This window comes from Acipenser ruthenus, chromosome 26 (assembly GCF_902713425.1).
Source record: "Acipenser ruthenus chromosome 26, fAciRut3.2 maternal haplotype, whole genome shotgun sequence".
NCBI lineage: Eukaryota > Metazoa > Chordata > Actinopteri > Acipenseriformes > Acipenseridae > Acipenser > Acipenser ruthenus.
Window position 1 is genome coordinate 730,317 of NC_081214.1, and position 27,567 is coordinate 757,883.

At 43.8% G+C, this 27,567-nt stretch overlaps 1 protein-coding gene across 3 annotated transcripts in view; it reads right to left on the reverse strand.

Annotated features, from left to right (window-relative positions):
- Positions 1–1,946: 1,946 nt before the first annotated feature.
- Positions 1,947–27,567, reverse strand: part of LOC117962445 (seizure protein 6 homolog) — a 129,153-nt gene continuing 103,532 nt past the window's right edge. The window contains exons 5-17 of one of the 3 annotated variants that reach the window (XR_004660706.2): positions 26,709–26,894; positions 26,078–26,246; positions 24,471–24,637; positions 21,949–22,143; positions 20,691–20,829; positions 12,129–12,325; positions 10,819–11,013; positions 8,722–8,913; positions 7,870–8,064; positions 7,140–7,178; positions 6,443–6,557; positions 5,925–6,150; positions 1,947–3,873 (exon numbers count right to left, since the gene is read on the reverse strand). Coding sequence is in view for 2 of the 3 variants with exons in the window: in XM_034048666.3 (XP_033904557.2) it covers positions 5,988–6,150; positions 6,443–6,557; positions 7,140–7,178; positions 7,870–8,064; positions 8,722–8,913; positions 10,819–11,013; positions 12,129–12,325; positions 20,691–20,829; positions 21,949–22,143; positions 24,471–24,637; positions 26,078–26,246; positions 26,709–26,894 (1,952 nt within the window). In the remaining variant the exon portion in view is untranslated. Of the gene's footprint in view, positions 3,874–4,607; positions 6,151–6,442; positions 6,558–7,139; positions 7,179–7,869; positions 8,065–8,721; positions 8,914–10,818; positions 11,014–12,128; positions 12,326–20,690; positions 20,830–21,948; positions 22,144–24,470; positions 24,638–26,077; positions 26,247–26,708; positions 26,895–27,567 lie in introns of those variants that run through there. The other 2 variants (XM_034902830.2, XM_034048666.3) reach the window with 2 other exon arrangements.

The following is a 27,567-nucleotide window of genomic DNA, read 5'->3' on the forward strand; positions in this document are numbered from 1 at the left end:
TTGTCTTCTGTTTTATGACCTTTCACGGCTTTCTCTTTACATTGCCGTTGCAAGAACGTATAAATCATGTGACTTACTGAGTCTGCTTCCATAAGAGTTTGTGTGCTCTACCCCTGCATTAGACCTCGGCTGGATTGAGATTTGACACGCTTGGGGCTTGTGTCAAGTACCCTGTAGTTTCTGCTAAGGTTTGATAATTTCAAAAAGAAATTCAACAGCCCTTTAAAAAGTTTTTCGAAGAACCAAAACTTTTTATTTAAGATATGCATGGATTATTATTACATTGAACAATGAATCAAAACCTAGAAGACAGAATTATCACAACTGGGTGGTTGCTACATATGGTTTGTGTGATCTGGGCAAAAAAAAAAAGATAACAGTGTGAAGCAGAGTATCCACATGGTGTCAAATATTATAGTTTGTAACAACTTTGCCGTATTTAACAAGCGGTGAATCTCTACCTTGAATTTCTGAATATACTTGAACCCTTTCAGTCCTGAATTATTTTTGTCGAGATGGAGAATACATTCCTTTATTGAGTATACATGAGAGGAACACGTTTTGTTTTGTTTTTTTGTTTTTTTTATATATTTCACACGACCTCAGACTGGAACCGCGGAGTCCCGTGAGGTTCCACCGTGATTTCCAACGGCATGAGTTAACATACCCGGACCTTGAGGTCCCGCTAACACTCAAGAGGTTTCAAATAAACTAAGACATTTTTAATGTTGTCCAAAAAGTAAACGTGTTATCAGAACATTCTTAAAAAATATATTTTACAATACCTTTTGAAAACATATATTCTGCTTTTAGTTTTGAAGCTACAAATAAAGAAACTGAATATTGAAATATACATCACATTTTACAATAGCATTTATTCAGAACAGAACAACGCTGGCCTTTGAAATGTTCCTGGTATTGTCTACATACAATTTGCCTGTGAACAGACGGACGACAACGGAATATTGTGATCATGCTGCATATACAGTAGGGGTCTATATTTTCTACCCCAACCTTTTAAATAAATAAAACAAAAATCCCCCAAACCTTTAATTACGCTCAGAATACCTCACATACCTGCCAGTTTTTATTTATTCATTAACCAAAATCCAATGCATTGCCCCACGGGTGGTGACACCTGTCCATTACATTCAAAGTAATCACGATCAAAAACCGAAAGTTCTGACTGCTGATTAATATTCCCCTTTGCTTATTGAACTGTGAACACAAGCATGATGTGAAAACACAACACAGACGGAATCGTACACAAAGAGACTGCAGTGACAGGCAATATCTTACACGAGATCTGAAATTACAGAGACATGAATACTGGAGAGATACTCGAAACCTTTTAACGCTTGGTTTGACCAGTTACACATAAATTAGATGTGTGTTACCTGCCATAGCATGACTCGCAATAACCTGTCAGGTGCGTATGTGCATCTTGCATGACCCGCACTAATAATAATAATAATAATAATAATAATAATAATAATAATAATAATAATAATAATAATAATTGCACAGACTTAGTTGCCTTAAAGGCTGGGTCCTTAAATTGTTAACAAACGTCTTTTTAATATATATATATATATATATATATATATATATATATATATATATATATATATATATATATATATATATATATATATATATATATGTTTCATACTCATAATAACTTTTACTGGTTGTAAGATTTTCTTTATTTTAAAAGTTTGGCTTGTTAACACTGCCCTTGATTCTGAGTCTTCCCAAGCCCTCCTCTCTACAGGAGTCACTCCTTTCATGCCTCTAATGGTCTAACTTGCCTGTGCTGAAGCGTTTATCCTGATTGCTTCCTATTCACTCTCTCTCTCCCTGTGTTGCCAGCAGCCCTCTCACTCAGCCCCCTCCTTCTTTCAATTTGAATACAGCTCTGTGTTCCTGGAGATTCTCTTCATCACACTGACTAGCGCTGCCTCCAAACCCTGCTAATCCTGTTGCATTGTCCACTGAATCAGCTGTGCTGGGACAATCACACTCATCAGTGGAACACACTCTGAGCTGTGTCTCAGGCCTGACAGAATCCAGCATTGCAACCTGAGAGGACTAATCACCCTCTCCTGAGCACACGTCTAATCACCCTCTCCTGAGCACACGTCTGATCACCCTCTCCTTAACACACGTCTAATCACCCTCTCCTGAGCACACGTCTAATCACCCTCTCCTGAGCACACGTCTAATCACCCTCTCCTGAGCACTCATCTCTTACTGTGTTGCTGATGATGAGGAGGCTATCATTGCAACTCAATGTGAAATGCTTTCTGGAATGCGTATTTCCATTCTGCTTTATTTTCATTTGGATGCTTTGCAGGTTTTTTGCATTCCTCCTTTTGGCTGGATCTTTTGTTTCTGATTGGAAACGATGTCATCCATGCTGTGCTAAGCTGTGCCTTATGCCTAATTAGGACAGGACTGTACATACATTACAGCTTTCCAATCAAACAACAGAGTTCAAGTGTGCAGCGGATACATGTGTAAAATCATACTGCACTTGGCATTTGGTTAAGAGGCTAGTGAACGCAAGCAGGGCCGCATAACTTCAGTTCAGCGTGGTGACATCGTAGAGGTACCTTCTTCTCACGGTTTCATCTTTAAAGCATATAGAGTTTGAAATAACTTGACAGCCGTACGCCATGCAGGTACCCCTTTGAAAAGAGCTTATCCCAGTGAGCACAACTTTAAACCATATAAACACTGGATAACACAGAGTTACACATTGTACTAATCATGACTATTCCACGTGTGGGGTCTGTAGCTATTAACTCTAAAATACAGAATATTCATTTATTTACAGGGACAGTAGAAGTAACAGATGGGTAGAAAAGCAAGCTTGGACCTTTCGACTCTATCTAGCTGGCAGTCTTTCGTTTTGAGGTGTACTCTTGAGAAATGCTTTCCTGCGCTGTTGGCTCGTAAAGTGAATGATCAAACATACCAGTTTTGCTAAGCTTTTGCTCTGAAACCTATGACATCAAAACCTGTCAATGCTTCAAATCTAGCAATAGCCTCAGAAATGCTGTTCGTGCATGGATGCAATACATTTTAAAGCAATTTCATTTGTATTCTTTTTATTTTTAAATAGTGCGGAAGACTTCAATCTGACCCAAAATATATTAACAAAACCAAGCTGTGTGATGTCATTCCAGATGGGTCAGCTGCCACGCACATGGAACCTGGAATCTGCTGTGCTTTCAGTGTTCAGTGATCCCCTGTACTAACCTGGCACTCTGCAGTCATTGTGGGGCAGGATTAATTACACAGGACACTTCAGCAGCGATGTGGGTGAAGATATGAACAGCATTGTTTGACCACAAGGCAGAATGGGATGTGTTCACATTTTTCTTTTCTAATTTAATTTGTGGGAACGTCCCAAACAGGGTAACACGCTCAGTCAATTCAATAGCATGCATTCACTTGTGATTTAGTCAAGTTGTTGCATTGGATTGGTTATCCCATGCTGCCTTGTGGTGGCATCGTCTATCATTCTTTAATTAGGTAAGAATTGTATTATTGAATCACAGGATCTCACTCAAAAGCACACACAGGATTCTGCGTCTATACACCACCATTGAAACTCCCTCTACCAAAGCAGAACATTTCACTGGCACCCCTCCCTGGAAATGCTTGTGGAAGTCCTAGTCTGATGCTGAAGAGTCCAGTATGTACAGGAGAGGGGAGGGGCTGTGGAGCAGGAGGAGGGGAGCAGAGGAGTCAGGTGACAGCAGAGCACTTGAAAGGTGCTGAGAAGTTTCCACAAGGCAAAAAGGCTTTTATTCTTCTTTTTTTTTCTTCTCGTCTCTAAATGGAAACTTCGTATTCTCTTGTGTCCTAAAAAAAAAATTAAAAAAAAATGAACGAACAAACTCATCTACAGAACTTGTCGAGGAAAAAGGTTTTTGTGTACATGTTTGTATTTTTTGTTTGGCAGTCAGGAGACTGTTTGGATGAAAGCTTGTTTTTTTTTTTTAACAAGTTAAATGTGGTCGTTCATGTATAATTATTTCTCTGAAGTTTAAAAGACAAGTTGAAAGCTTCTTATTACCCTGCGGATAAAGGCGAGTGCCACACAAAAACATTCACGCAAGCATCTGCATATGATTGGACTGCATGCAACTGATCTGTGGCAGTGTTGCTGCTCTCAGTCTGTGTTCAGTAATTCCCATTGCACACAGAAACCTGAGCGTGTGGCAGGCTGGGAGACGCAGGCTTGGCATTGAGTGAGCATTTCCATATTCTCAGATGATGACCTGAAATCATCACATCACCAACTGAATCTGATCAGTGCAGATTTGCATTCTACTGTATAAAGAACTGACTGAATGTCACAATAGTACAGACATCACAGAGCATTATACGCGCAGGCTTCTGTTGTTCATTATAATACAGTTTATGCTTTAACCTCTGAACTGCATTCACTCACCTGGGTTCTACTTGTGGAAAGTTCTAATTCCATTGACATTGTAACCAGAGAGCTAGGTGATCTTGAAAGCCTTTCGATTACAACGAAGCAAAGAGTAACGATGAAGGCGAAATAAAAAGTGAACCAACAACGAGGAGCAGCATGTACTAAATGAACATTCTTTAATACAGCCATTCACTTGACAACACAGAAGTCTAACAAAACACAAGAGAAAGTTGCACAAATGAAAAACAAATCATGAAGGACTGAATGCAAAGACCCTGGCAGTACAGTGCAGTGCGTCAGTGCCATGCGTTCAAGCAGGTGCTTGTGTCCGTTTGGATACTAGTTACAGACAGCTGTCTGTTAACAGACCTGGAATTTCAGGCTGATACAATTAGACTTTTGTACCGGTAAATACCTTGTCTTGCAATGAAATGAAATGTATAGCACCACTCTAGGCATGCTAGGGTTATATAAATGATTTACAACACTATAACTATGGCTACAGTGGAGCATCATCATCTATTTGTATATAATTCAGTCCTCAAGGTTTGAGTGGTGATAAATCCAGTAGGAAGTGATAAGTGCTTTGCAATCAGAGCTGAGCGCTCTGGATTCATGACCATGATACGCTGCAGCCAGTTATCTCACCTCATTATTCTTCATTTGCCCAGCAGCAAAGTAAATAAACAAACACATCAATTAAAACAGAAATGATCAAACTCTCATTGGAATGAAACGTCTCAGTAGACGTGGCCCCCGAGGTTATGGAATGCAAACATTATCTCATGAAATGAAACATTTAATATGCTGTTTGTTTTTTGACACATGAAATGTACCTTCACATTCCCAATAGCTAATGGCTATAGGAATATGGCGATGCATGTGGTGTCTGATTGCTTCATTTTCTCATAGCTGCGGTCTGAGAGTCCCAGATGACTCGACTCACAGCTGCAACACTGGAAAATGACACCTACTGCAAAGCAAGGGATTTTACTGGAGTGTAAGCAACCCCAGCACAGAACCTGCGTGTCTATTGAAGACATGACACTCACACGGAGCGAAAGCTGGACAGTGGAAAAGAATGCTGGTTATATCCAATGCATCTGAGCTGCAGCTCAATACTGCACAGCCCTCCATGGAGTAAAGGGCTATGAATGGATCACTATATGGGATTCATTAACATGCACATACAATGGGCTGCTTCTTCTATTGCAAAACATTCAACATTTCTCTTGGGGTTCATTAGCAGTACATCAAAACTAGAACCCAGTTGACTGTTCAAATTCCATATTTAAATGAATTGCTAGGCTGCAGATCTGACTTGACTTATCTGTAATATTGCACAGTCATCTAAGCACCATCAAGCCCACAGATTAAATATGATACACCAAGACAGACAGCCCCAGCATTGCACAGTGAAACGCAGAGCCGAGGGGAGCAGACAGCCAGGTGCAGGTGCGTATGAAGGACTCACTGTCTTGTTCAGTGGTGGAGGGAGGTGGTGGATGATGATGATGATGATGCGGGGAGGGGGCAGTCAGGTGAGCACGATAGTGTTCTGTGAATCCACATCCCTCATCTGCATGGATTCGGTACTCACTCCAGTCTCATAGATGGGATTGTCGAACGCAGACTCCCCCGTGATGTGGTTGTACGGGTGGGAGTTTGGCAGCGGCAGCCGGAGAGACTTCCTTTGCACCCTTTGGGGGGGAGGAGCAAAGACACAAAAATGATTACGTCTCCAAGCTATAATGCACTGTATCGATGTAGGTACAGTCGTACTGTATTCCCAGTCTTGGGTACCACACAGTACTTCTGTGCAACAAGGAACTATGTCCTCCACGATCATGTATAATCCGCACACACTACCACATCCAAACCCATTCACAGAAACCGAAATAACCACAGCAAGCCACCAGGTGGCAGTAGTGCTAAATTATACAATATTTCAGGTTTTTGTTTTTGAAAACACAGTGGTAGAGCGGGACTCACTTTGAGAAGTAGAGGTATATTCCCACAACGACGAAAGCTACGATGATAAGGGGGATGAAGATCGTCATGGCGATACTGGTCCCCTCCATGGGGCTGTCTGAAGACTCCTTGGCAACTGGAGACAATTACAAATATAAATGCATGCATTCACACATATAGACACATTTCTATAAATGCATGCATTCACACATATAGACACATTTCTATAAATGCATGCATTCACACATATAGACACATTTCTATAAATGCATGCATTCACACATAGACACATTTCTATAAATGCATGCATTCACACATATAGACACATTTCTATAAATGCATGCATTCACACATATAGACACATTTCTATAAATGCATGCATTCACACATATAGACACATTTCTATAAATGCATGCATTCACACATGTAGACACATTTCTATAAATGCATGCATTCACACATATAGACACATTTCTATAAATGCATGCATTCACACATATAGACACATTTCTATAAATGCATGCATTCACACATATAGACACATTTCTATAAATGCATGCATTCACACATACATAGACACATTTCTCTTTTTAATAATAATTATAGCAATACACTAGGCTGAGTTCAATAATTAGTATTCAGCAGAATCTGCTAATTGCCAATTAGGTGTTGAATATCACATGTAGAAGAGGTTTCAATGAAGGTCTCTGCTACTTACCATCTAATCTGCGCTCATTCAAATACTCCGAGTTGGAAGCTAGAAAACAGAGAGTCATTGAGCACACAAACATGATGAGATCGGAAAATGAAACTGTGCTGGAAGACAGCACTCATAAAGCATGAGTATGCTGCTAAATGCATAGGACTAAAACAATTCAATTAGAGAGAAGACTGAGAACCAGAAATACAGTCACTGAGATGCTGCACTTCACTGGAAATATTAGACATAACAACAAGATACATTCAATCCCTCTGTGTTTCCTTCCAACAAATTGGGGTTCAATTAGGAGCACCCCCACATTACAATGATTAGCGGCATAAACAGATGAAGCAATTCGAAAATGCTTTCTGTACTCAGCACAGTGCCTGGAGATTATAATGTTTTAGGCACAACAAACAGAGAAGCGCGGCGGTCTTGTCTAGTGTAACGTTCCTTTTAAAAGTGTCTCTGTCACTAACATTGCATTGGGGTAAGCAATCTGCTGTTGTAAGAGCATGCGATTGCTTAGCTCTGCTGCTTTAGTTTTGCTGGCTGTGCACTAGATGGCGCTGGTGCTTTCTAATAAAGCACGCTGGCTGATCAAGCCTGCATTACATGTGTCTGTAACTAAAACCAAAGAGCAGCTCCTGATCTCTTTGTCAAACTTCAAAAGCGCTCAAACTTCAAACACTGTGCAATAGTAAAGGAACATCTTTTAATGCAGGGTCTTGTGTCCTGCTGTACACACCTTTGCAGGCTGGGGGCGGGCTGCTCCACTGAGACGGGTGTCCAGGGATGCACCTGATGGTGGCCTCCCCGACGAGCTGGTAGCCGTTGTAGCACGAGAACCTCAGTGTCTCCCCCGTCTGGTAGAAGCGCTTCTCTGCAGTTTGGATGCTGAACGAGGGGGCGCCTGGGTTCCGGCAGGGCTCGTACGTCTCAGCTGGGAAAAAAAAAAAAAAAACAGCAGACAAAGTAGGAGGTCAATGAGCAGAAATACTGCAGCATGACAAACACAGTCCTGCATTCAAGACCACCTGTGTAGATCTGATACTAATGCAATACATTTTATTAGCCTAGCTCTGGCTTTAAAGAGTCCCCCGCCACACCTTTAGGGACTGCTCTACAGCAATGCAGGGGTGGAAATAAGACTCCTGTTGCATAGCAGCTTCACCAATTCCAGGTCTGACTGCGAGCCACAGTGTGTAGGTAACAAGCTCAGGCATGTCTTCTTAAATTCATAGTAAAACCAGGAATGGATCAAAGTGCTGTGCAATGGGAGTCTTATTTCCAGGCCTACAATGTCAGAACTAAATCGATGCTGAACCATATCGGGCCAGCAGGTGGTGCTGTTGCTTCAGTAACAGTGCAGGAGGAACATGCAATGCACTGCTAATGCATTAGCCTGCAATCTTTCACCCTCCTGGGCCGAGGCTGTTAAGATAAGGGCCTGGTTGGCAACGGGACAATCAAAACTCAAATCAGTAGGCTTACTATGAACCCCCCCCCCCTTTGTGAACTCTTGCAGTAGAGTGACACTGCAGTTCTCTGTGGCTAGCGCTCTATGGCTGGCCTGGCCCTGCCGCTCAGTGTTACTCACGCATGCACTTGGGCAGCCTCTCGCTCCACTTGGGGCCGCTGGAGTCGTGGGGGTAGCAGGTGAGGAGGCTGTTCCCTGACAGCTGGTAGCCCTTGTTGCAGATGTACTGCACGGTGGAGCCCACGCTGAACTTGTTCATGGACAGCACTCTCCGGCTGTGGTCCACATCGCCAGGGTCCGAGCAGGTTGTCACTGCACCCACAGATATGACAAGCACATGAAAACAAACATCTTCTACTAGCTCTGCCCGCCTCTCCCGGAAATCCTGCGTGGGCTTTACTGGCATACCCAGGTAAAAGCACAGTGAAGTGCAGCAAAGCACAGGAAAGCAGAGCACAAGCATGGGGATGCACAACAGGGTCAGCTATGGTAAAGCACAGTGAATGCATTGCACAGGCACAGGAAAGTGTAAAAGCACTATGCCAGCTTACCATGGTGAACTTTTACAAGAGCCTTCAAGCTGATTTGGAAGGTTTTGTTGTTACCATAGCACTATACGAGTGAAGCGAGCAGAGGGTTAAATCTGCACTCAGGTCATTAAATGTTTATCTCCTATAAATTATCATCTGATTTTATTAGTCATTCTAGCTAGTAGACGTCCGTGCTTGTTTTTATTTATTTATTTACTTATCTTCTGATGGAGCGTGAACCGCATTAAGACATTGCTTTGAAAAGTACAGTAATTAGCCATACCCAAATGACTAAAGTTTCTTCCCTTTTAGGTTTGGATTATTGTAATGCCGCGTGACCACTGTTTTGAAATCAATTACTTTGCCACGGTTATAAAACACATGAGGCTTTCATGAAACAATGAAGACTGCATGCTCCTATGCTTTGCAGTGGCCTTGTTTAATCCTGTCACTGTAATCTGGGGCGCTGGATCTGATCCAGAAGATCCCAGGGATTAGGGAGAAGAACAACAACAGCGTCTTGTCCTGGAGTGGAGGTCACCTGGCTAGAGAGTCAGGTAAGGCCAGGGTCAATACCCAGCAAGGAGCTGGAAAGGACTGGAGTGCAATAGAGTAGAGGGTGTATTCACTTTATCCTGCAACTCTAGGTACGTGATTATAGAACAGGCTTTGAAACAAAGGAACAGGGAGCCCCGATGGCTCAGAGACGGCCCTGAAGACCATCCTGAAGAGCTGTGTTTTACCTTCTCCTCTGAAGCAGCAGGACTCCCGCTCCTCTGTACAATGGGGCCCTTGTGACCTGCGTGAGGCGGGATACTCCAGAGCTAGCGAGCACGGCGCTGAATAATAAAGAGACTAGAGCAGTAACGAGTCTTCTCTTCAGCACGCACAGCTGCAATCCAAACCCATTTCCGTACACCGCTGGATATGCCCAGCACATTAACAATGTTGATGTAAGAAATGCTAACACTGAGCACGAGTCGTTCGGCAGCCGAGGCGAGAGCTGCGCTTTGCCTTTGTGCGCCCGTGACTGCGGCCCGTAATGAATGGAAAGAGCCAGCAGTGCCACAGTCCTGTGATTACATCCCAGCGGGAGGAATTAATGGGAAATGTAAAGGTACAAAGAACAGCAGAGATTTCTAATTACCAGGGTAACACTTTAAAACAACAGACAGTATTGCACAGGATTTCACAGAATAACATGATCGTTCGATCTGAATAGATTATACACTCTGTGTGATATTTCTAGGCACAAATTCAAAAGGAATTATAATAGGACTATAATTGGAATACAAGCTATTAGCCATCACTGGCAAGTTTTTTATTGGGCTTATTTAGATATCACACGATGCAGACAAGCAGCAGGACTACAAAATAAAATGAGACTACTTTAGCAGGGGCTAACAGTGTGCTAAGAAGGGGGCTAAATTACCTCATTGCAATACTTTTCTTATGCACATACTGTAGTATGCCATGAATAGTAAAAAAGTAGGGCAACTGTCTATAGGTTAGTAAACCAAATCATAGACAAACTGCCGCCTCCATAGTAAATGCAACTTGCCCATGGAAATGTTGTGCCCATGTATTTTTTCCCCAGCTGCTATTTTGTGTTGTTTGAAAGCTAGATTAAGGTTGTGGCCCCAGCCTTGCTCCTCTGCAGCCCCGGGGAGGGAGGTGCCCCACTCACCCTTCTCACAGCTGGGCAGATCCCCGCTCCAGGTCAGGTCCCACTGGCACATGAGGATCTCGGTGCCCACCACGTCGAAGCCTGGGTAGCACTGGTAGGTCACCACCGTGCCGTGGATGAGCTCCGGGTGCGACGTGGTCTTCCAGCCGTTGGCGATCTCGGGGAGCTCCGGACACGTGTCGTTCCGCGGGACCTCTGCAGAGAGAGAGCTGGGGTGAGAGCACTGGGCAGGGGGCTGGACCTTCCCCTTCATCAGTCATGCTGAAACCCCCCTTCATTGAGGTTAAACATGCCAGTGTAATGGGTTAGCACGGTTCAAGGACGGACGCCTTACCCTTCAACTAAAGAGCCAGCTCTGCAGTCCAGAGATAAGTACGTGTCTTATGCTGATGTCGGTGTTTTTAACTCATCAGCTGCTAGGAGGAGACCTAGATCACCAGTTTAATAAGGCAGGTGCAATATGAAAATCCAGCTAATTTAAGTAAAAGGATAACAGGAAAGAGGTGTAGTTAGAGAAAGGTTGATATCAGTCGTGCCTGATCAGTACAGTGGAAATAGGGACTGCTGTCTGCTGCAGGGCTGTGTTGTTTGTGGAAGAAAACGCAGCATCTTCAGCCCTAATGGAGTTTGCATTATGAAATGCCGTCTCTTTCACAGCGTGCTGAATTCCAAACTGCATTAATAATGGGCTCTCAGCTTTCTTTTACTGTTTTCTGTAACAGAAGGATGTATCTGATTTGTTGTACCTGTCCGGTTTGCCGAGTGCTACTGGAGTGATCCCTGATGTGCTTGGCAGCGCGGAGCCTCTCTTTGCTGCACACGTGTGGAGGCGGCTCACGGAGCTGAGCAAACACACGGAGTAATTGTGTTTGCACAGTTTATCTGCATAATCCCCGGCACCTGCATAAATCAGTCTCCCTTCCTGCTCTGTGTGAGGAATATCAAACACTGCCCCGGCTGTGGAGCAGCTGCTCCTTTTACAACCCCAGCGTCTTACTGCAAATACCGTGCAGCTCAGAAACACTGCTCTGTGATTTGCCACCTCAGTGCTAGCGGATTGGAAGATTTCACCTGCAAATTGCACTCAATTAGCAAACTGTACCGGCCTTATAGAATAGTTTCCGTTCTGTCCACTTCACTGCAATACAGCCGATATCTAGTGCATGTGCAAAACCGAGTGCTTAGACACGCTTTAATGTTGCAGGATATAATTCTTGCTTGCCCTAGATACTAAACATGTGCAGAAAATGCAAGCAAGGTGTCCTTGTAATACAGATGCTAGTCCACAGATGGGGGAGGAGAGCACTTACCAAAGAAGTGGATGACGAACCCGTTCTGGAAGCCGAACACGTTGCTGGCCGGGTCGGACTGGAACTGAATGGTGACGTCTGCCATGGAGGTGTAGAGTTTGAAGCGGCCGCGGTGGCCCGAGTACTGGCCCAGGATCATCGCTGTGAGGTCATCCCCATCGTAGAACGTCAGCACGTCATTCTTGCCCACATGCAATCTGGGGAAGGGGGGGGGGGGGGGGGGGGTGTTATATTCACTTTCTTTCTTTTTGGCACCATGGAGACTGAGAATGGTCCTATCTAAAGCACAAGTGGTGACAATGTATGCCTTGATCATCATCCATCTCTCCCTCTCTCTCCATCTCTCTCTCCTTCCCTCTCTATATCCCTCCCTCTCTATATATCTCTCTATCCCTCTCTCCATCCCTCCCTCTCTCTTTTTCCATCCCCTCCCTCGGTGAGTGTAGCTGTCTCTCTGACCTTTTTCTTCCAGTGCTCGGCTCCCATCAGCGAGAGAGGCTGGGGAATGTGAATCACCCTGACAGCATGTCATAACACCGCCACTCCGTAATCAAAGCAGCTTGTGATTTCCTCTCCGGAAAATAGCAAATGCAAGACACAGAAACCACTGACACCCGAGCCTGGCAGACAGCCGTCGCTGCTGACACAATGAATTCGAGTCAGAGCCTGGGGCAGCTGCAGTAGATGAGGGTGAAGTGTTTTATATAAGGAGGGCTTGTCTGCTGTGAGACCAAAACAATGCTTTCCCACTACAAACCCCCAACGCACGCTTAATCCTAGGAGCTTTCTTGAGAAACGCTAGCAGAATTTCTGTGTTTATTTTGTTTCGTGGAACAATGCTAACAATACAATACTGCAAGTCTCAGACCTGTAAAATGGCTGCAGTACATTGATGTTGCATTACAGTACATGCAGACTGGCCCAAACTGAAACTGAACTGACATTCCCTTTTGAAATATTAACAACACAAGATGAACTCTAAATAAAGAGTAATTCGCTGTAGCGCAAACATTGACCTTTCTCCCTGAGTGTGTATGTGTGAGGGGCAGGGGCTGGGGTAGGACACTCCTACAGAGCAGACTGTATGGACACAGCAGCTCTCCAGCTCCAAAGGGTAATTGAACCTGGGATCCACAGAGGATAGGATGGGAGGGCTGGCACCCCAGTATTGTGCACTAAAGCTTCTCTCCATGTGTAAGTGAACACGAAAGAGCCTTCATGGGATGAGAAAGAAAGAAAGGAGGCACACACAGCCAGGCATTGGTATTCAGTGTTCATGACTGCATGCAGAACTTCCAATGAGAATTGACAGGTTCTATTAAGTAAAGAAAGCGACCATTCTAACTCATAATAAATCACACTCCTGGTGTTTTGTGACAAGCTTTTATTTGGGAGCTGCCCGTCTCAAGAGCGAATTGTGTTTAAATGTATCTGGCATCTATTCAGACAGGTCTTTGTAACCTCAGATTTTTTTTTTTCCCTAATGATGCTTCTCTTTAGGTTTTCAAAGTTCACAAACATTATATTACATGCAGCTATGTTCCAGTAAGCAGATTACCAACCTTTACAGAGCAATGTGAAGCATGCCACAGGGAGAGCGTACTAATGCAGTCCTCTCTTGCTATACCCCCCCTATATACCACCATAAATATGTATTCCTTCTGAACCCACGTCCATTCATATAAACCACTGCCTCTTTGCCCATTGCACCACCACACTCTCTGCCCATCATGCAGTTTTTTGGTTTTTTTTTGTAGTTTAATAGATTTTGATTTGCCACCCTGTCTAGCTCCAGTTTGGTGCCTGTCCCGTGGTTGTTGGCACAGTGAGGGAGCACTGTACCCCTTTATATCCTTGCAGAAGCCCTGACAGCTGCGTGAGCAGACCACAGCAATGGACTTGCAGTGGCTGTGGAGCGAGGGTCACACAGGAAACGCTATCATATCCAACTAAAATCCCAGACTGCAGTGCTGTGGAGTCCTGTACGCACAGATTGAGTAATTAGCACTTGATCCAGTCCTGCTGGGGTTTTTTACTGTCTAAAATTAGAGCTGAGAAAACAGGCAGTTGGTTGTGATTTGTGTATAAAATCTGGCGTCATGTTTACAGATGGTTGATCAGCTAAAAAAATAAATAAATAAAAAGTTCAAAGAGTGATGCCATCTCGCTGCTTAGGTTGGCATAATGAAAAGTGTCACTTGCTTGCGATGCCTCCTTCCTGGCGCTGCGACGTCAATAGAGCGCTGATTAGCTATACGGGAGACTTCGTCCGCTCGTCTGAGCCTTCAGATAGAGACCCTGCCGGCCACCGCTGCTAGGCAGCAGCTCTAAGGCTTTTTGATCCTGCCGTGTGGATTTGCAGGGACATCCAGTTCGTTTAAATGAAGATAAGCTTGATCACATAAGGATGCATCACCCATGATCTCAAGCTGCATTCAGAATCTGTTGATCTCTTGCAATCACATTTCCATGTCATGCTCCAAACTTCAATTACCCTATTTGTCATGATCACCTCCTGATGATTGGCATTTATTCACTCTAGTAATGCTCCCACTTACTTCTACGACAGACTGAGACTGTATAATGAAAACATGCACGGTTAATCTATTTCGAGAGGAATACTCCTAAACTAAACACATGTATATTAGATAACAAGCTGGAAAGAATGTGTCGGCTTGCATTGGCTGTGTCCCAATAAAGTTCTGAGTTAGCGGCTGAATAGCTGTTCACCAGATCTGCTGTGAAATCAATCATGCTTTCCATTCAATGCTAGTAATTTCATTTCATGTAATCAAAAACACGCTCAGCTTGACTTATTTTGTGAGCAGAGCCGTTGCTGTCAAGTTTCAAAATGAATTAACATTTCGAAATGTTAAAGCTGGGGAGGCATTTTCTTTCTAGCAGGGATATAATATAAAGGGCTAAAAAAAAAAAAAAAGAATTCAATTCAATGCATTTATATAGCGTCTTTCATATCACACTATTAAAACAGAATCGCTTAAAACAGAAAGAAGTATACAGTATGAAGAAGTACAAATGACAAAGTAACATGAAATAATAATAATAATAATAATAATAATAATAAAAGAATAACTGAAGAATGCAGGAAATGAATACGAATGCTAAAACACAAGATTAGAAAAATAAGCAAACACAACAGATAAAAACAATTATATTTGCAAGTCAGGTTAAAAAGGCTAAACTATAAAGTCTTTAATCTGACTGAAGCAGCGTCTCTAATAGAAAAGGGCAGCGAGTTCCTCAATCTGCGGGCATTAGAATTAAATGCCTCTCCCTCTCCCTTTCAGGTACAAAAGGCCAGGATTAGCTGAAATTCAGATTCGCCACCTGTTTGCAAAGCCCCTTGGCAGCTCCGGGGTTCAGTGTACATGGTCTGCTGGGGAGCCCTCTAGAAATGCAATCTGCATGTCCCCATCAATCAGCTGTCATACCAATCCTGCACGAGATGGATTCTGCATCCAGATTGCATTTACATGCCTGACTGCACACGGTTGGTTGAAGAATGTATACCCAGAGGACCAGCTCTTTACTGGTCATTAGGATTTCTTTCTCCTCAAGATGAATCTACCTGACTGATTGCTCCGCCAGCAATCGGAGTCCTGATCAATTTACTGCACCACCAGGCCTTCTAGCCTCACTGCTGGTTGTGTTCACCTGCCTTTGGAAACAAAGCAGAGTGTGTGTGCGTGTGTGTGTGTGTACATGTGTGTGCATGTGTGTGTGTGTGTGTGTGTGTGTGCATGTGTGTGTGCATGCATGTGCATGTGTGTGCATGTGTGTGCGTGTAAATAAAATGTTCTTTTATTTTCAGACAGATACCAAAAGTGGGCAGTTTTTTTTTTTTTTTAATGCACTTAAATGACGCAAGTGTTGTCTGAAGTAATCGCTCTTTGAAGGAGGGTTCAGGCTGTATTCAGAGACCTGACAGTGTGGAGATTGGCTCTCAGCTGGCTGCACTTTCAAGGGGCGTTCTAAAAACTGGAGAATAATTGAGCACTCTCCGGGTTCATTTCACAGTGCAGGCCACTCAGAGACACAAAGCACTGTAGTCACTGTGGCCAAACCCTGATCCTGTTCAGAGGAGTTCAACTTTGAGGAAGGCAGAAAGCAGCAAAGTGTAAGAAAGCACAGTGAGAGCATGGTATAGGCGGAGGTTAGCATTGTTAATAGGGGTGTACAATGGTACAGCAGTGCCCCAGTAGAAATGGCAACGCTTCGGATGGGAGGAAAATTCCCTTCCAATCGTTTTTGTAAAACTCTCTGAGCCTGGCAAGCACTTGCAAGCACGCTCCTGGGATGGTTAACCAATCTCCATTGTCTTATCTAGCAATTGCATGGGGCACGTTTTCTATAGCAATATACATGCAAGCCCGAAGGCCTCACGCACTCATAATTCTGGAACTGTAATTTGTTTGAAGGAAAATAAACCTGCTTAATTCGTAATACTGGTAATACAAAGCAGACCCTTCTTAAGGATTGTATATCATTCTAAAACGACGGCATGGACATCTCCATATAAGTGGAGATCAAGTTAATACTCTTAAATCACGCTGAGAATCACAGAATTTGGTCAATCTACCTGCTATGCAAATATAGCCCACCAGGGGGAACTACAATCCCAGTCACTGCTGTGAGACTCACTTCACCTCAGGAGTTTTACAACGGAGTGCTGGTTAACCAGAACAGGTTGCCTCAATTCATTAATCTGTTTATTTATTAGAAGCATGTCAGTTTAGCCTATTAAATAGATCGATATAGAGATGTCAGACTTGTCATACCTAGTCAGGATTGTTGGGATGATTCCATTGCTATGTGCTTTGACGTTTTGTATAATAGCTGGATTGTTTGAAATCCTCTACAGGTACATTTTAATCACGCTACAGTAATACACTCTGCAACACAAGCCCAACATGTAGGAGCTTCTGAAGCTAGATAGACACCCATGTTGTAATGTAAACAGTAACGTTGGTTCTTGGTCAGAATTCATCACATCTGAGACGTGAGGGTGTGCAGCGTGCCGGCGCACGATACAGAAATGAAACCGAAACAGCTGCTGAAGGACTCGATCAGTAAAAACAGCGCTTTGCACACATGGCAGGCTCACACAGGCTTCAAGCACTTTCTCTTCCTCGCAATCTCCCGAGGGACTGAGGAAGGAGCACACAGGTGCACTGCCTGTCACCTGCGCCGCTTCACCGGGGAAGCTGCAGTTTATTAAGCACAACCTTCCTGTTTGTGTTTAATTCATTAATCAGCTGTCATTACGCACTTTGTTCCCTGTAATTACGCGCTAGAGTGCAGTGATAAACGATTATGGATGAGGGAAAATGTTACGATTATTAGCACAAGCGCAGTTTAATTCCTATAACGATCCTCCCCGCTTCTGCTATTTACATTTGGAGCTGTCGCGCGTTTAATCAGACCCACAAGGTTGTCCGTACGAGTCATACCCATTAGTGCTGAACATTCTGGAATGTTTGTGAAAGACATTCCACTGCGCTGAACATTCTGGAATGTTTGTTGAAAGAAGTTCCACTGCGCTGAACATTCTGGAATGTTTGTTGAAAGACGTTCCACTGCGCTGAACATTCCGGAATGTTTGTGAAAGACGCTCCACTGACAGAACTCTGTGGAATCTGCAGTCTCTATTGTGCCAGCAATTTATATTGAAGGATCTTATCTAGCAGGGAGCATATGTTTGACAACAAATCCAATCATTTAAACATGCGGTACAGCTGTGATATTTAATCATTCCCAAACAAAGTGGCTTGTGCTTCACAAGCAGTCACTTTTCATAACCTGGCTGAAATGCTTCTGCTTTGAAGAGTGCAGGACAGGGAAAACGAACAGCCTCTTTTCATGTTCGGAGCAAGGAACTACTTTTTAACTTTAATAACCTGTCATAGGCCCAAGCAGCTAAATCCACATCAATGGAAAAGCTAACAGGCATAGCGGCAACCAGCATCCCCTGTGCTGCAACTGGCTAAATGTTTTCTTCCTAAAATGAATGGGAGATTAATTATGTTGACAGCTTCTTGTGGCAAACATTGCAGATGTCATTTATTATACCCGTACACCATGTAACACCACCACTAAAAAAGAAAGAAGAAAATGGAAATGAGACATTCTTAATTAAGCAAACCAAACGACTGAACGCATGAATAATCTATCGCAGACCTGGCCCAGCGGGTCACCTGTTCTGCGGCTGTCATGTGACACAGCAATCGCTGAAAACATAGCGCTACCTTCATGGACCCAAATAGAAGCATGCGTTTTCAGCGGTTAGTTATTAACCTTTGCAGGCTGGCACTTAGACAGCATTCTCGTGGGCAAAGCATTCATTTGATATTTTCAGCGGGGCTGTGAAAGAGATCCACCCCGACCACAGCTCTCAGCACCGTATCAATATTCAGTCCAGTTATTTTGTTTGTTTGTTTCTTGTGAGTTCAGTAAGAGAGTCGAGCACGATGCTCACAGTTGTTTTTTCCAGCTAGTTCATGGGTGAGCCATGATCATGAACAGACCAGAGTGCCCTTGAAAGCGCTGGGGTGCTCCTCCATGCCATACAGCACCTTGTCATTCCAGGAGGACACCCATCCATGCACAAGACTGTCCAGCTTCTGAGAGCTCCAGGGCTGGTGGCCAACTCCTTTGAGGGCAGACCGATTGCATAAGTGCCAGCAAATCCAATTTGGTCAGAAGAAGAAACCCATTGGACATAGCTTTTGGGTCCACAGTTGTTGTGCTTCACGGGAGATATCTACCAAATGGATCGTGAGAAATAGTCTATGCATTCATGCTTGACTCCTATGCTCCTGAAATACATACGAAGAAGGAGGAAAGAGTTAAGGGAGAGGGAGAAAGAGGTGGAGGGGGAGATGAGAGAGAGAGAGAAAGAGTGATATGCTCACTCCATTCCCAGAGCTGGTTGGAGGGTAATGTATACCATGAATAGACAGAGAGATGAAGCATGGGGAAAGAAAGAGCACAGGTAATGTTATTGTAAAATTGTGTTCCAAAGCCTGACAAGAGCTGAATTAATACCACTGGCTAACTATATTCTCAGAAGACATGAGCACTACCTTTTATGTGCCCTAGCGGGAAGCAATATAGATTTTCTGTAAAATTAATATTTAGGTCTTGGCTGGATAAAAATAACAACTCTGAAGAGATGTCACTGCTGGGGTTTGTAACCCAAACATCTCCGAGGAGGAGAAGCACTTGACTCGCGCATTTCAGAGGACTTGCTGATGAGATTCACATGCGTGGAAGCGCTCAGTGGTGACTGAGGGTAGATCAGCCACAAAGATCAGTAAAAAGGGCTGTCTTTGTAAGGCAGCCTGCTTGTTGTAGTTCTACATTTGTTCTATATTTGCTTCTCCACAGCCCTGGGGGGATGCCTTTGACTCCTATAGTGCTGTAACCCAGAAGATGCAGCCGTGGGATTCTCTTTCTCTTTCTTAATGCAAAATCTCACAGTGATTGAAAATGAGCTGAAGGGCCGTCCCTGACCGCATAACGAGAATCACAGCTGGAGACTGCGAGGGAGGGGGTTTGCAATGCTAGCATGTTTCAGGCTAATATCACCATGAAAACAAAAACACGCTCAATAAAGCGACAGAAGCCCGTACATTTTAACTGGGGTTTTAATTATTTCTGTTATCTTTGGTTCTGCAAGAACCACAGCCCCCCCTGCTGTTGGCAGTCCCAGGGGAGGGGTGGGGTGTGGGCTGGCACTGTGAAGATTCATGGGGAGGGCCACTTTAATGTATCCGCTTGATTCCATGTGCTTTCCTGTTTTTACAGAGTTCCATTCCGCCTGGGTGTGTTAGTTAAGAGCCACATTGCGGATGACTGTTCAAGGTGATTACTCCAGCAGCCTGTTTCACCCACTGCTGTGTGGTATTCATTTCCTCTGTGTTCTGGGATTAGGAGATCATCTTCTCAGTTTCTTGTGTTCCAGTATGAGCTGCATGGAATTCAATGCAAGTGACGTCACAATGGACGATCGGGTGACACTGATTGGATGCTGGAGAAGCTGTTAAACTAAAGCATGCTTCCTCAATTAACCCATTAAGTGCCATTAATCTAATCTGAGGACAGGCTGCTTTGTCATTTTTTTGAGCATTTTTAACTGGTATCTACCTGTTATTTTAATGTTCTCTTTATCAATATTGTTATGATAATTTACTGTAATTTGGCAAATATAGCCCTTCAGATGCTTTTATGAAGCCAAAAAATGATACATTTGATACCACATTCTAACTCACATAAACCTCTGGAATGGTCTGCCCTTTCTCACTGTAAATTATTTATGCTCTCTCTCTCTCTCTCTCTCTCTCTCTCTCTCTCTCTCTCTCTCTCTCTCTCTCTCTCAATGTTTTATAAACTGAGAATAGAACCATCATCCCTCCATCCCTCCAGCAGGAATCTGCGCTCTGTTATGGCTGCCTGGAGCTCTAGGGAATCCCCGCTGTGTTATGGCTGCCTGGAGCTCTAGGGAATCCCCGCTCTGTTATGGCTGCCTGGAGCTCTACTCACACTCGGATGTCCAACATGATTCTCTTGTCTTCCTCGACGTGAATTCCCCAAATACAGTCCTGACCCTTATCGTAGGCTTCCGGCCAATTGGGAGAGAGAACCACTCCAGCTGAATCTGTGATCTCCCCGCTGCAGACAGCTGCAATGCAAACAAACAGTCGCTGAGCACCCGAGACAGGGGTGAGACACAACAGCAACAACAGCACAGCTGTACAATATCTTGTCTTTGCAGAGTCTCATGCGTATGAGATTAGCAGAGAGTTTTACGGGTCAAAGCGAATCACAATTCCTGAGAGATGGAAACAGCTGGCCCTTTCTTAAACCACCCTGATTTGGCTTTTAGTAAGCCGGGTACATCCTGATCATACGATACAGAATGTTTGAGAACACACACAAGGCCCATTCCACGTTGCGTGTGTTCCAGTTTCGAGCATTGTAATGTAGGCTCAAAACTTAGTGTAAAGCATATTTTTTTAAGTTATACAGCCAAAAGCTTCCCTAAAGGCACATTTTCTTGATTACAATTTGAAAAACTCATCAGGAGTGATTTCCAGAGTCCTTAATGTTGCAGTGACACGCGGAACGTGGAACGGGCCTTAACAGGACATTAAACAGGTGATGAGGAATATTCTGAAAATGCATGTGACACAAAGCAGCCCTTTCATCACCACAAGGGCCTGTTGCTGAGCTGCTTGTTTTAATGGCCGTTTACAGAGTTACTGAACAAGACTGGAAGTGACAGCCCGTGATTTGTTGTGTTAATACCTCATTTCTGTCACTTGATCTAATTTCCAAGAAAAAAAACCAAATCTGCCAAGTGTCATCATTTTTAGTGCATTAGCGACATTGCTTTATTCCACTTGACCAGCAGTGAGTTACAGATTAATTCACAGCAAAGCAGTGGTGAGGAATGTATTCTGCTAGAAGAAGACTCAGAGACAGCACCTTTTTAATGGAGCGCTTTGGGGATCGCATGGACAGTATTGACATGGCATTCGTTTAAAAAATATAAAGGGATATCTATCATACTATAGAACATGCTATGAAAAGGACTCTAAGGTCAAACCATTGGGAAATAAGTGTTTCGGCTTCTGTAGTGTACATGAGACAAAACGTTTTTCAACTCGTTTCTTATAGCTGCACAAATTAGCAGTGGCAGTTAAAACACGTGTTCGCGTAACACAAAGCATGTTATTAATCAGAATCACTGAGAAGCGATCTCTAGGGACTGAGCCCCGGGTGACCCGTGACCTCGTACCTCTGCACGCGGGCTCCGTCTCGTTCCACTGCGGGTCGCTCATGTCCACGCACTCGATGATCACAGAGCCCTGCTCCAGCGTGTAGCCCGGCTCGCAGCCGAACTCCACCACCGTGCCCACGGGATACGCAGCGTCGCTTGTGGAGTAGTTCCCGTACTTCACAAAGGGCTCGTAGCAGTGCCCCGGTGCGAAGGCTGCAAATGAGGACCATGAAACAATTAGCATTCATGCAACAATTAGCATTCAAAACAGAGCTTGAGACTAACCCAGATCTCGAACACACATGCAAAATTGAATTTGTTACAACATTATAACGTTTCGGAAGTTGGCTCTTTTGTGCAAAAACTTTTTTGTGTGAACCTGTTCCAAACAGCAGTTAAATACAAAGATTGTTCCAAGTATAAAGCACCTGTCAATTGCCCAACACTGTATAAGCAGCAGATACAGGCAGAGTGCCCCCCCCCCCCCCCCCAATCACACAGACCTGTGTGTGTAAAGTGCTGTTCATGTTGCTTCTGGTAATAGACAGACATTCAAAGCAGAACAAGAAATTGCATCTTTGTGGAGCGTCTCATTTCCAGCGACCCCCTCTGCAATAAATTGCATTTTACTGGGGGTCTGCAAAACACCAAATCTAAACCTAATTCAAGAAGAATGCTGCTGGAACAATTCTCTTCATAGCCTGACATGTTCTGCTCCGCTTCTCTCAGCTCAAAAGGCATGTAAAGCAAAGTGATGGTCCGGGCAGGTAGCTCTGTGAAGCTCTGAATGAGTGGAATCACATGTGACAGGCAGGTATCTTCCAGCAAGCCAGGTACTGTACAGTTAAGCAGACCCCAGGCGCTCACAGATGATCAAACTAATGCTGTACTGTGTACCATGCTGTTACATTTATATACAACTTGAACATGCATTTTGTATTCTAAAATGTTCTGTCATTTTTCTTACTTCAAGGTACCAAGGATTATTTTTACCAACATTATATAAACCACGTGTACAGTATATGGATCTCTCTTGAAAACACACATGGGCAGCAGTGTGGAGTAGTGGTTAGGGCTCTGGACTCTTGACCGGAGGGTTGTGGGTTCAATCCCCAGTGGGGGACACTGCTGTTGTACCCTTGAGCAAGGTACTTTACCTAGATTGCTCCAGTAAAAAAAAAAACAAAAAAAAAAAAATACCAACTGTATAAATGGGTAATTGTATGTAAAATAATGTGATATCTGTATAATGTGAAATAATGTATAATGTGATATCTTGTAACAATTGTAAGTCGCCCTGGATAAGGGCGTCTGCTAAGAAATAAATAATAATAATTTGGATTTTAGTCAAGAATCAGGGCTTTTGTTTGTGTGTGTTTTTCAATGATTTGTTTCAACATCAAAACCTCACCGTAAACCAAGTTCTTATTAATATCTGCAGTTTTCTTAATTCCTCTTAAATCCCCATTATCTCCACCTCGCTGGACTGTCACTGATGGGAAACAATATTTGTAGTAGAAATAAATTAAAATTACCAAGCATTTAGATGTTGCTAAAATAAAGATCCAATTGGAATTGAATAATAAGCTTGACTGAATAGAATAATATTCATGCTGATGGCATGTTGACAGAGCCTATGCAAAGCCTGCCTGTGGAGAGACCGTTGCTGCTGCCTTCTCCATCGTTGACACCTTGTGTTTTTAAGAATCAAAGCCATGACGTTCATGCCAAGCAGCGCTACGTCTTCCGTGGGCACGGGCTCCACATTTGCAAGGTTGTAAACAGACAGTGCATGGTGGGACACTATCGTATTAAGTCCCACAGTCCATTGCTCTGCTAGGAACTGTAACCAAACTATTTTAATAGTGTTTGTATGCATTAAGCCAGACTTTTACTTTGAACTAAAGCAGATTTCTCTAGCAACACACAAAAGTGGAATTAATCTTTCCGTGCGATTTCATCGGGGGCTTCCGGCAAGGGTCCAAGCAATAAAGTCAGGAGAAGAGCCCGAGGCAAACTTCAATAAGCCTTTCTGAGACACAGCAGTGCCTGAAGCCAGCTGCAAGGGCATGTCAACGCGTCTGCTTTTAACCGATTGCCTTTGTACTCCTTTTGTGACATGAATGAAAGGGTTTGTAATGCATTAGGTAGAACCAAATCGCTGTAAAAGAACATGGCTTTAAAATAATAATAAAGCATCTACATTTTCAAGGCTCTGTATGAGTTTGTATCTCCCAGTACCTGTAACAAGCCTGATATTTCACCAGCTACTGGGTGTGGGGGTCCTTTTGCTCTCAGGCAGCCACTATACTTGGAGCCCCCCCAGGTCATTTGCGAGCAGAATGAAGCCCTGTTTAGGAGACCCTCCCTCCAGTCACATGTGCGCACATGCAGTGAAGAGACCCCTCACAAATCCCGCCTTTGCATCACTGTGTGTCTCAGAGGAGTTGAACACACACTTAATATGTTTCTCAAACTAGGTTTTCAATCGCCTCCCCGTTTTTTGTTATTCCAACAGCAGCGCATGAGCTGATAAGCACCTTCGTATCTCAGAGCCACGCCGGTGGAGGCTACAGAGCCGTCGGTAGTGAGCTCTATGAAGAAGTGTCTCTCTCCGCTCACCAGCCCCTCGATAGGCAGGTATTCCACTTCATAGGAGTCGTAAACCGGAGGAGAGTCGATGTTGTCCCCGTTTTTGATTAAGAGTCTGAAAGATGAGAGAAGAGACGTGTTAAACGCGTGTCGGACAGTGTTGTGTGATGTGCTGCCATTGCGGATTCTGCCCCCTGTTGGTGGGATGAGGTGAGGTTGAGAGCTCTATAATTACGAATGCAGGGGAGCCCGGCTCTTCGTCCAGTTGCAAACACAAGGCAACAACGCAGTCATTTAACCATCCCAATAGCTGAAGCATGGAATGACCCAGAGTTATAGTAGGATATCCCAAGCGAGTATCTCAGCCACTATACAAAAAGGATCAGATCTGATGGGCAAAAAGTATTATATTGTAAATACTTCTTGTCTCCCGCAGGGGTCAGCATTATCGTTGGCATACAGCACTGTAGGTTACAGTAGCAAAGCATTTCCAATCATGCCTGTTTTTAATGCAGATTTAACCACAATGTGAAGAAATGCCTTCAAGTCTTCAGTGTGAGAGGAACATGTCATCATCTCAAGAACCACTTGTTCTCTCTTGCTTTCATTGCTCTTTAAGCCTGAGCTGTTATTAGCTGCTGTCTAAAATTGCTATTTCAGGTTTTTCACTCCATCTTATTCGTATGATTCTGTATGACACACACATCCATAATGTCTACAATTCACATCCTAGCCCTGTATTAAGTATTGTTCCTCACTATCTTGTAAAGCGCTTTGTGGTGGTGGTCCACTATGAAAGGCGATATATAAAATAAAGATTGATTGATTGATTGATCACCACAGAACATTCAAATTGGTACCATTGCCTTATTAGAGGTACTGTGTGGGATTTTGTTGAGCAGATATGAGAAATGTGGATTGTCAGAACTTCAGGTTCCTCCAGGCTACACGTTTGCATTTATGACTAAAGGAAGAATCCTCCCTGCTGGTTCAAAATAAATATTGTTATTTAAGACCTTCTACAGTCAATCATCAAATTCTGCTCACCCAAGATTCTCATGTGGGAACTTACAATGACAGACAGGGGCATAATGATGCCTGAATTCAAAACCCCATTATGATGCGGCCACAGCAATGCTTTATAAGGGCTGTGGTGGCTCCATCATTTTGATTTAATTCAAGCCACGGGCAGCAGCACGCAGTAAACATCTTTATTATCAGGGAGTATTCTCACTTCATGGTGTGCTGCCCCTCAAGTCAAAGATTTTTCTTACTCCAAATCATCTAGAAGAAGCTTGTAAGTCATGCTGCTACAGTACTGTAACTGAAGAAATCATTCCAATAATGAAAGATCAGGCTTTGAGAATTCTGCCCTTTGTCTGAACAATGAGTGTTCTATAAAGAATTCTATTCCAGAAATTCCAGTCTCAAAATGAAGCTCCTGTGAACAGCTGGGAGGTGACACACACACACACACGTACGCACACACACACACACAAGCTAGTTTATTTTAATTCACTGGGCAACGTTCAGCACAATCTATACTGAATGCTACCTGTCGTCATCCTCTGCCAGGGCGACCTTCTCAAAGTGGATGTGCAGTCTCTCTCCGTCCGGAGCCTCAATCACCCAGTGGCAGGTCAGATTGTTGCTGTAGTTCCCGGGGAAGCCAGGAGACACAATCCGGCCCACCGTCGCGTTCCTGATGACTCCTCCGCAGGCAGCTGCAGCAGAGGAAGAGACATTAGAAACAGAGCTTGAACGTGTGGCACCCTGGCAATGCTTTCTCTTCTAGGACATTAGATTCCTAAAGCAGAAACAGGCAATGGGGTTTGGGAATGAGTCGTAGGAAATGTTCTCTCCACCACCCTAGTCTATCCAGGTTTCTTCTGGGAATATCCTGAAGGCATTTTGATGGAGACATCCTATGGAACCATAATCTCAGCAGCCTTAACTAGATCTGGGATTTAACTGAAACGTTTTGATACTCGCTACTCTCTATAAATCTCTATTCATTACAACAAAATCAATTTCGAAAAAAAGAATACACAGATTTGTGAGAACCTTGCCCTTTATATCTTACGATTAAAATGTTTGATTCTTTCCTATGATCCCCTAGTGAAGCCACTGCAAAATGAGAAAAAGTGGCTCAGCCTTTGACAGCAACAAACAGAAAGTCTACTTGCCCAGACACTGCGGTTCCTTGCCACTCCAGAGGGGGGTGGTAGCGTTGAGGCAGGTGAGTGTGGACTTGCCCTGGAGCTGGTAGCCTGTGTAACAGTAGAAATAGGCCTCTCCTCCAGGGTGGAGGCTGCTGACCGTCACATCCCCGTAGGCCGGTCTCTGGGGAAATCCACAGCTCAGCATGTACGCTGGAGACAGAGAGAGGAGGGCTTACACTCTTGTGGAAATCCAAAAGGGGCTAGAGCTGGCACTGGACATGCCTACCCTTACAGGAGTTTACCACGGTCATTTTGAGATTAGCCATGGTCACTGAACTGCTCTCACGCCCTGGCCGACAACAGGATAGAAACTAAGTGAAGTATCCAAGCGTATCCATCAGTGCCTCTCTCAGTACAGTACACTGCAGAAGGCACTAGCTGAAACATTTGTTTACTTGACTTAGTTGCGTGCAGTTGTACCTCAGAACTGTGATTGGCACTACCAGGTCCATGGAGAGCTGAGGCATCCTCCTTGTTTCACAGGTACCCATCCCTGTGAGCTTTGAGGTGTTCTACATTCACGCAGTATGATTATGCTTCCCGTTCTGAAATTTGAGAAACCCTAGGGTTCCGAGAATTAAAGATACGCCATTTTCTAAACAATGAACGTCAGCTTGGCAGCCACAAATGCGTCAATGATCTGTGGATCGGTTGGCAAAGGTAGAGGGGTCGTTATCTTTGCACTTTAAGAAGTTCTAAGTGGAAGTAAATTGCCGGCTTTGTTGCTACCTTTTATGTCCCATTTTCTGCAGGCTGTATATTTAAGAAGGGGGTGGCCTCCGCAGGGTTGCTTTGTTCTTTCCAAACACACTCTCCCGTGTTT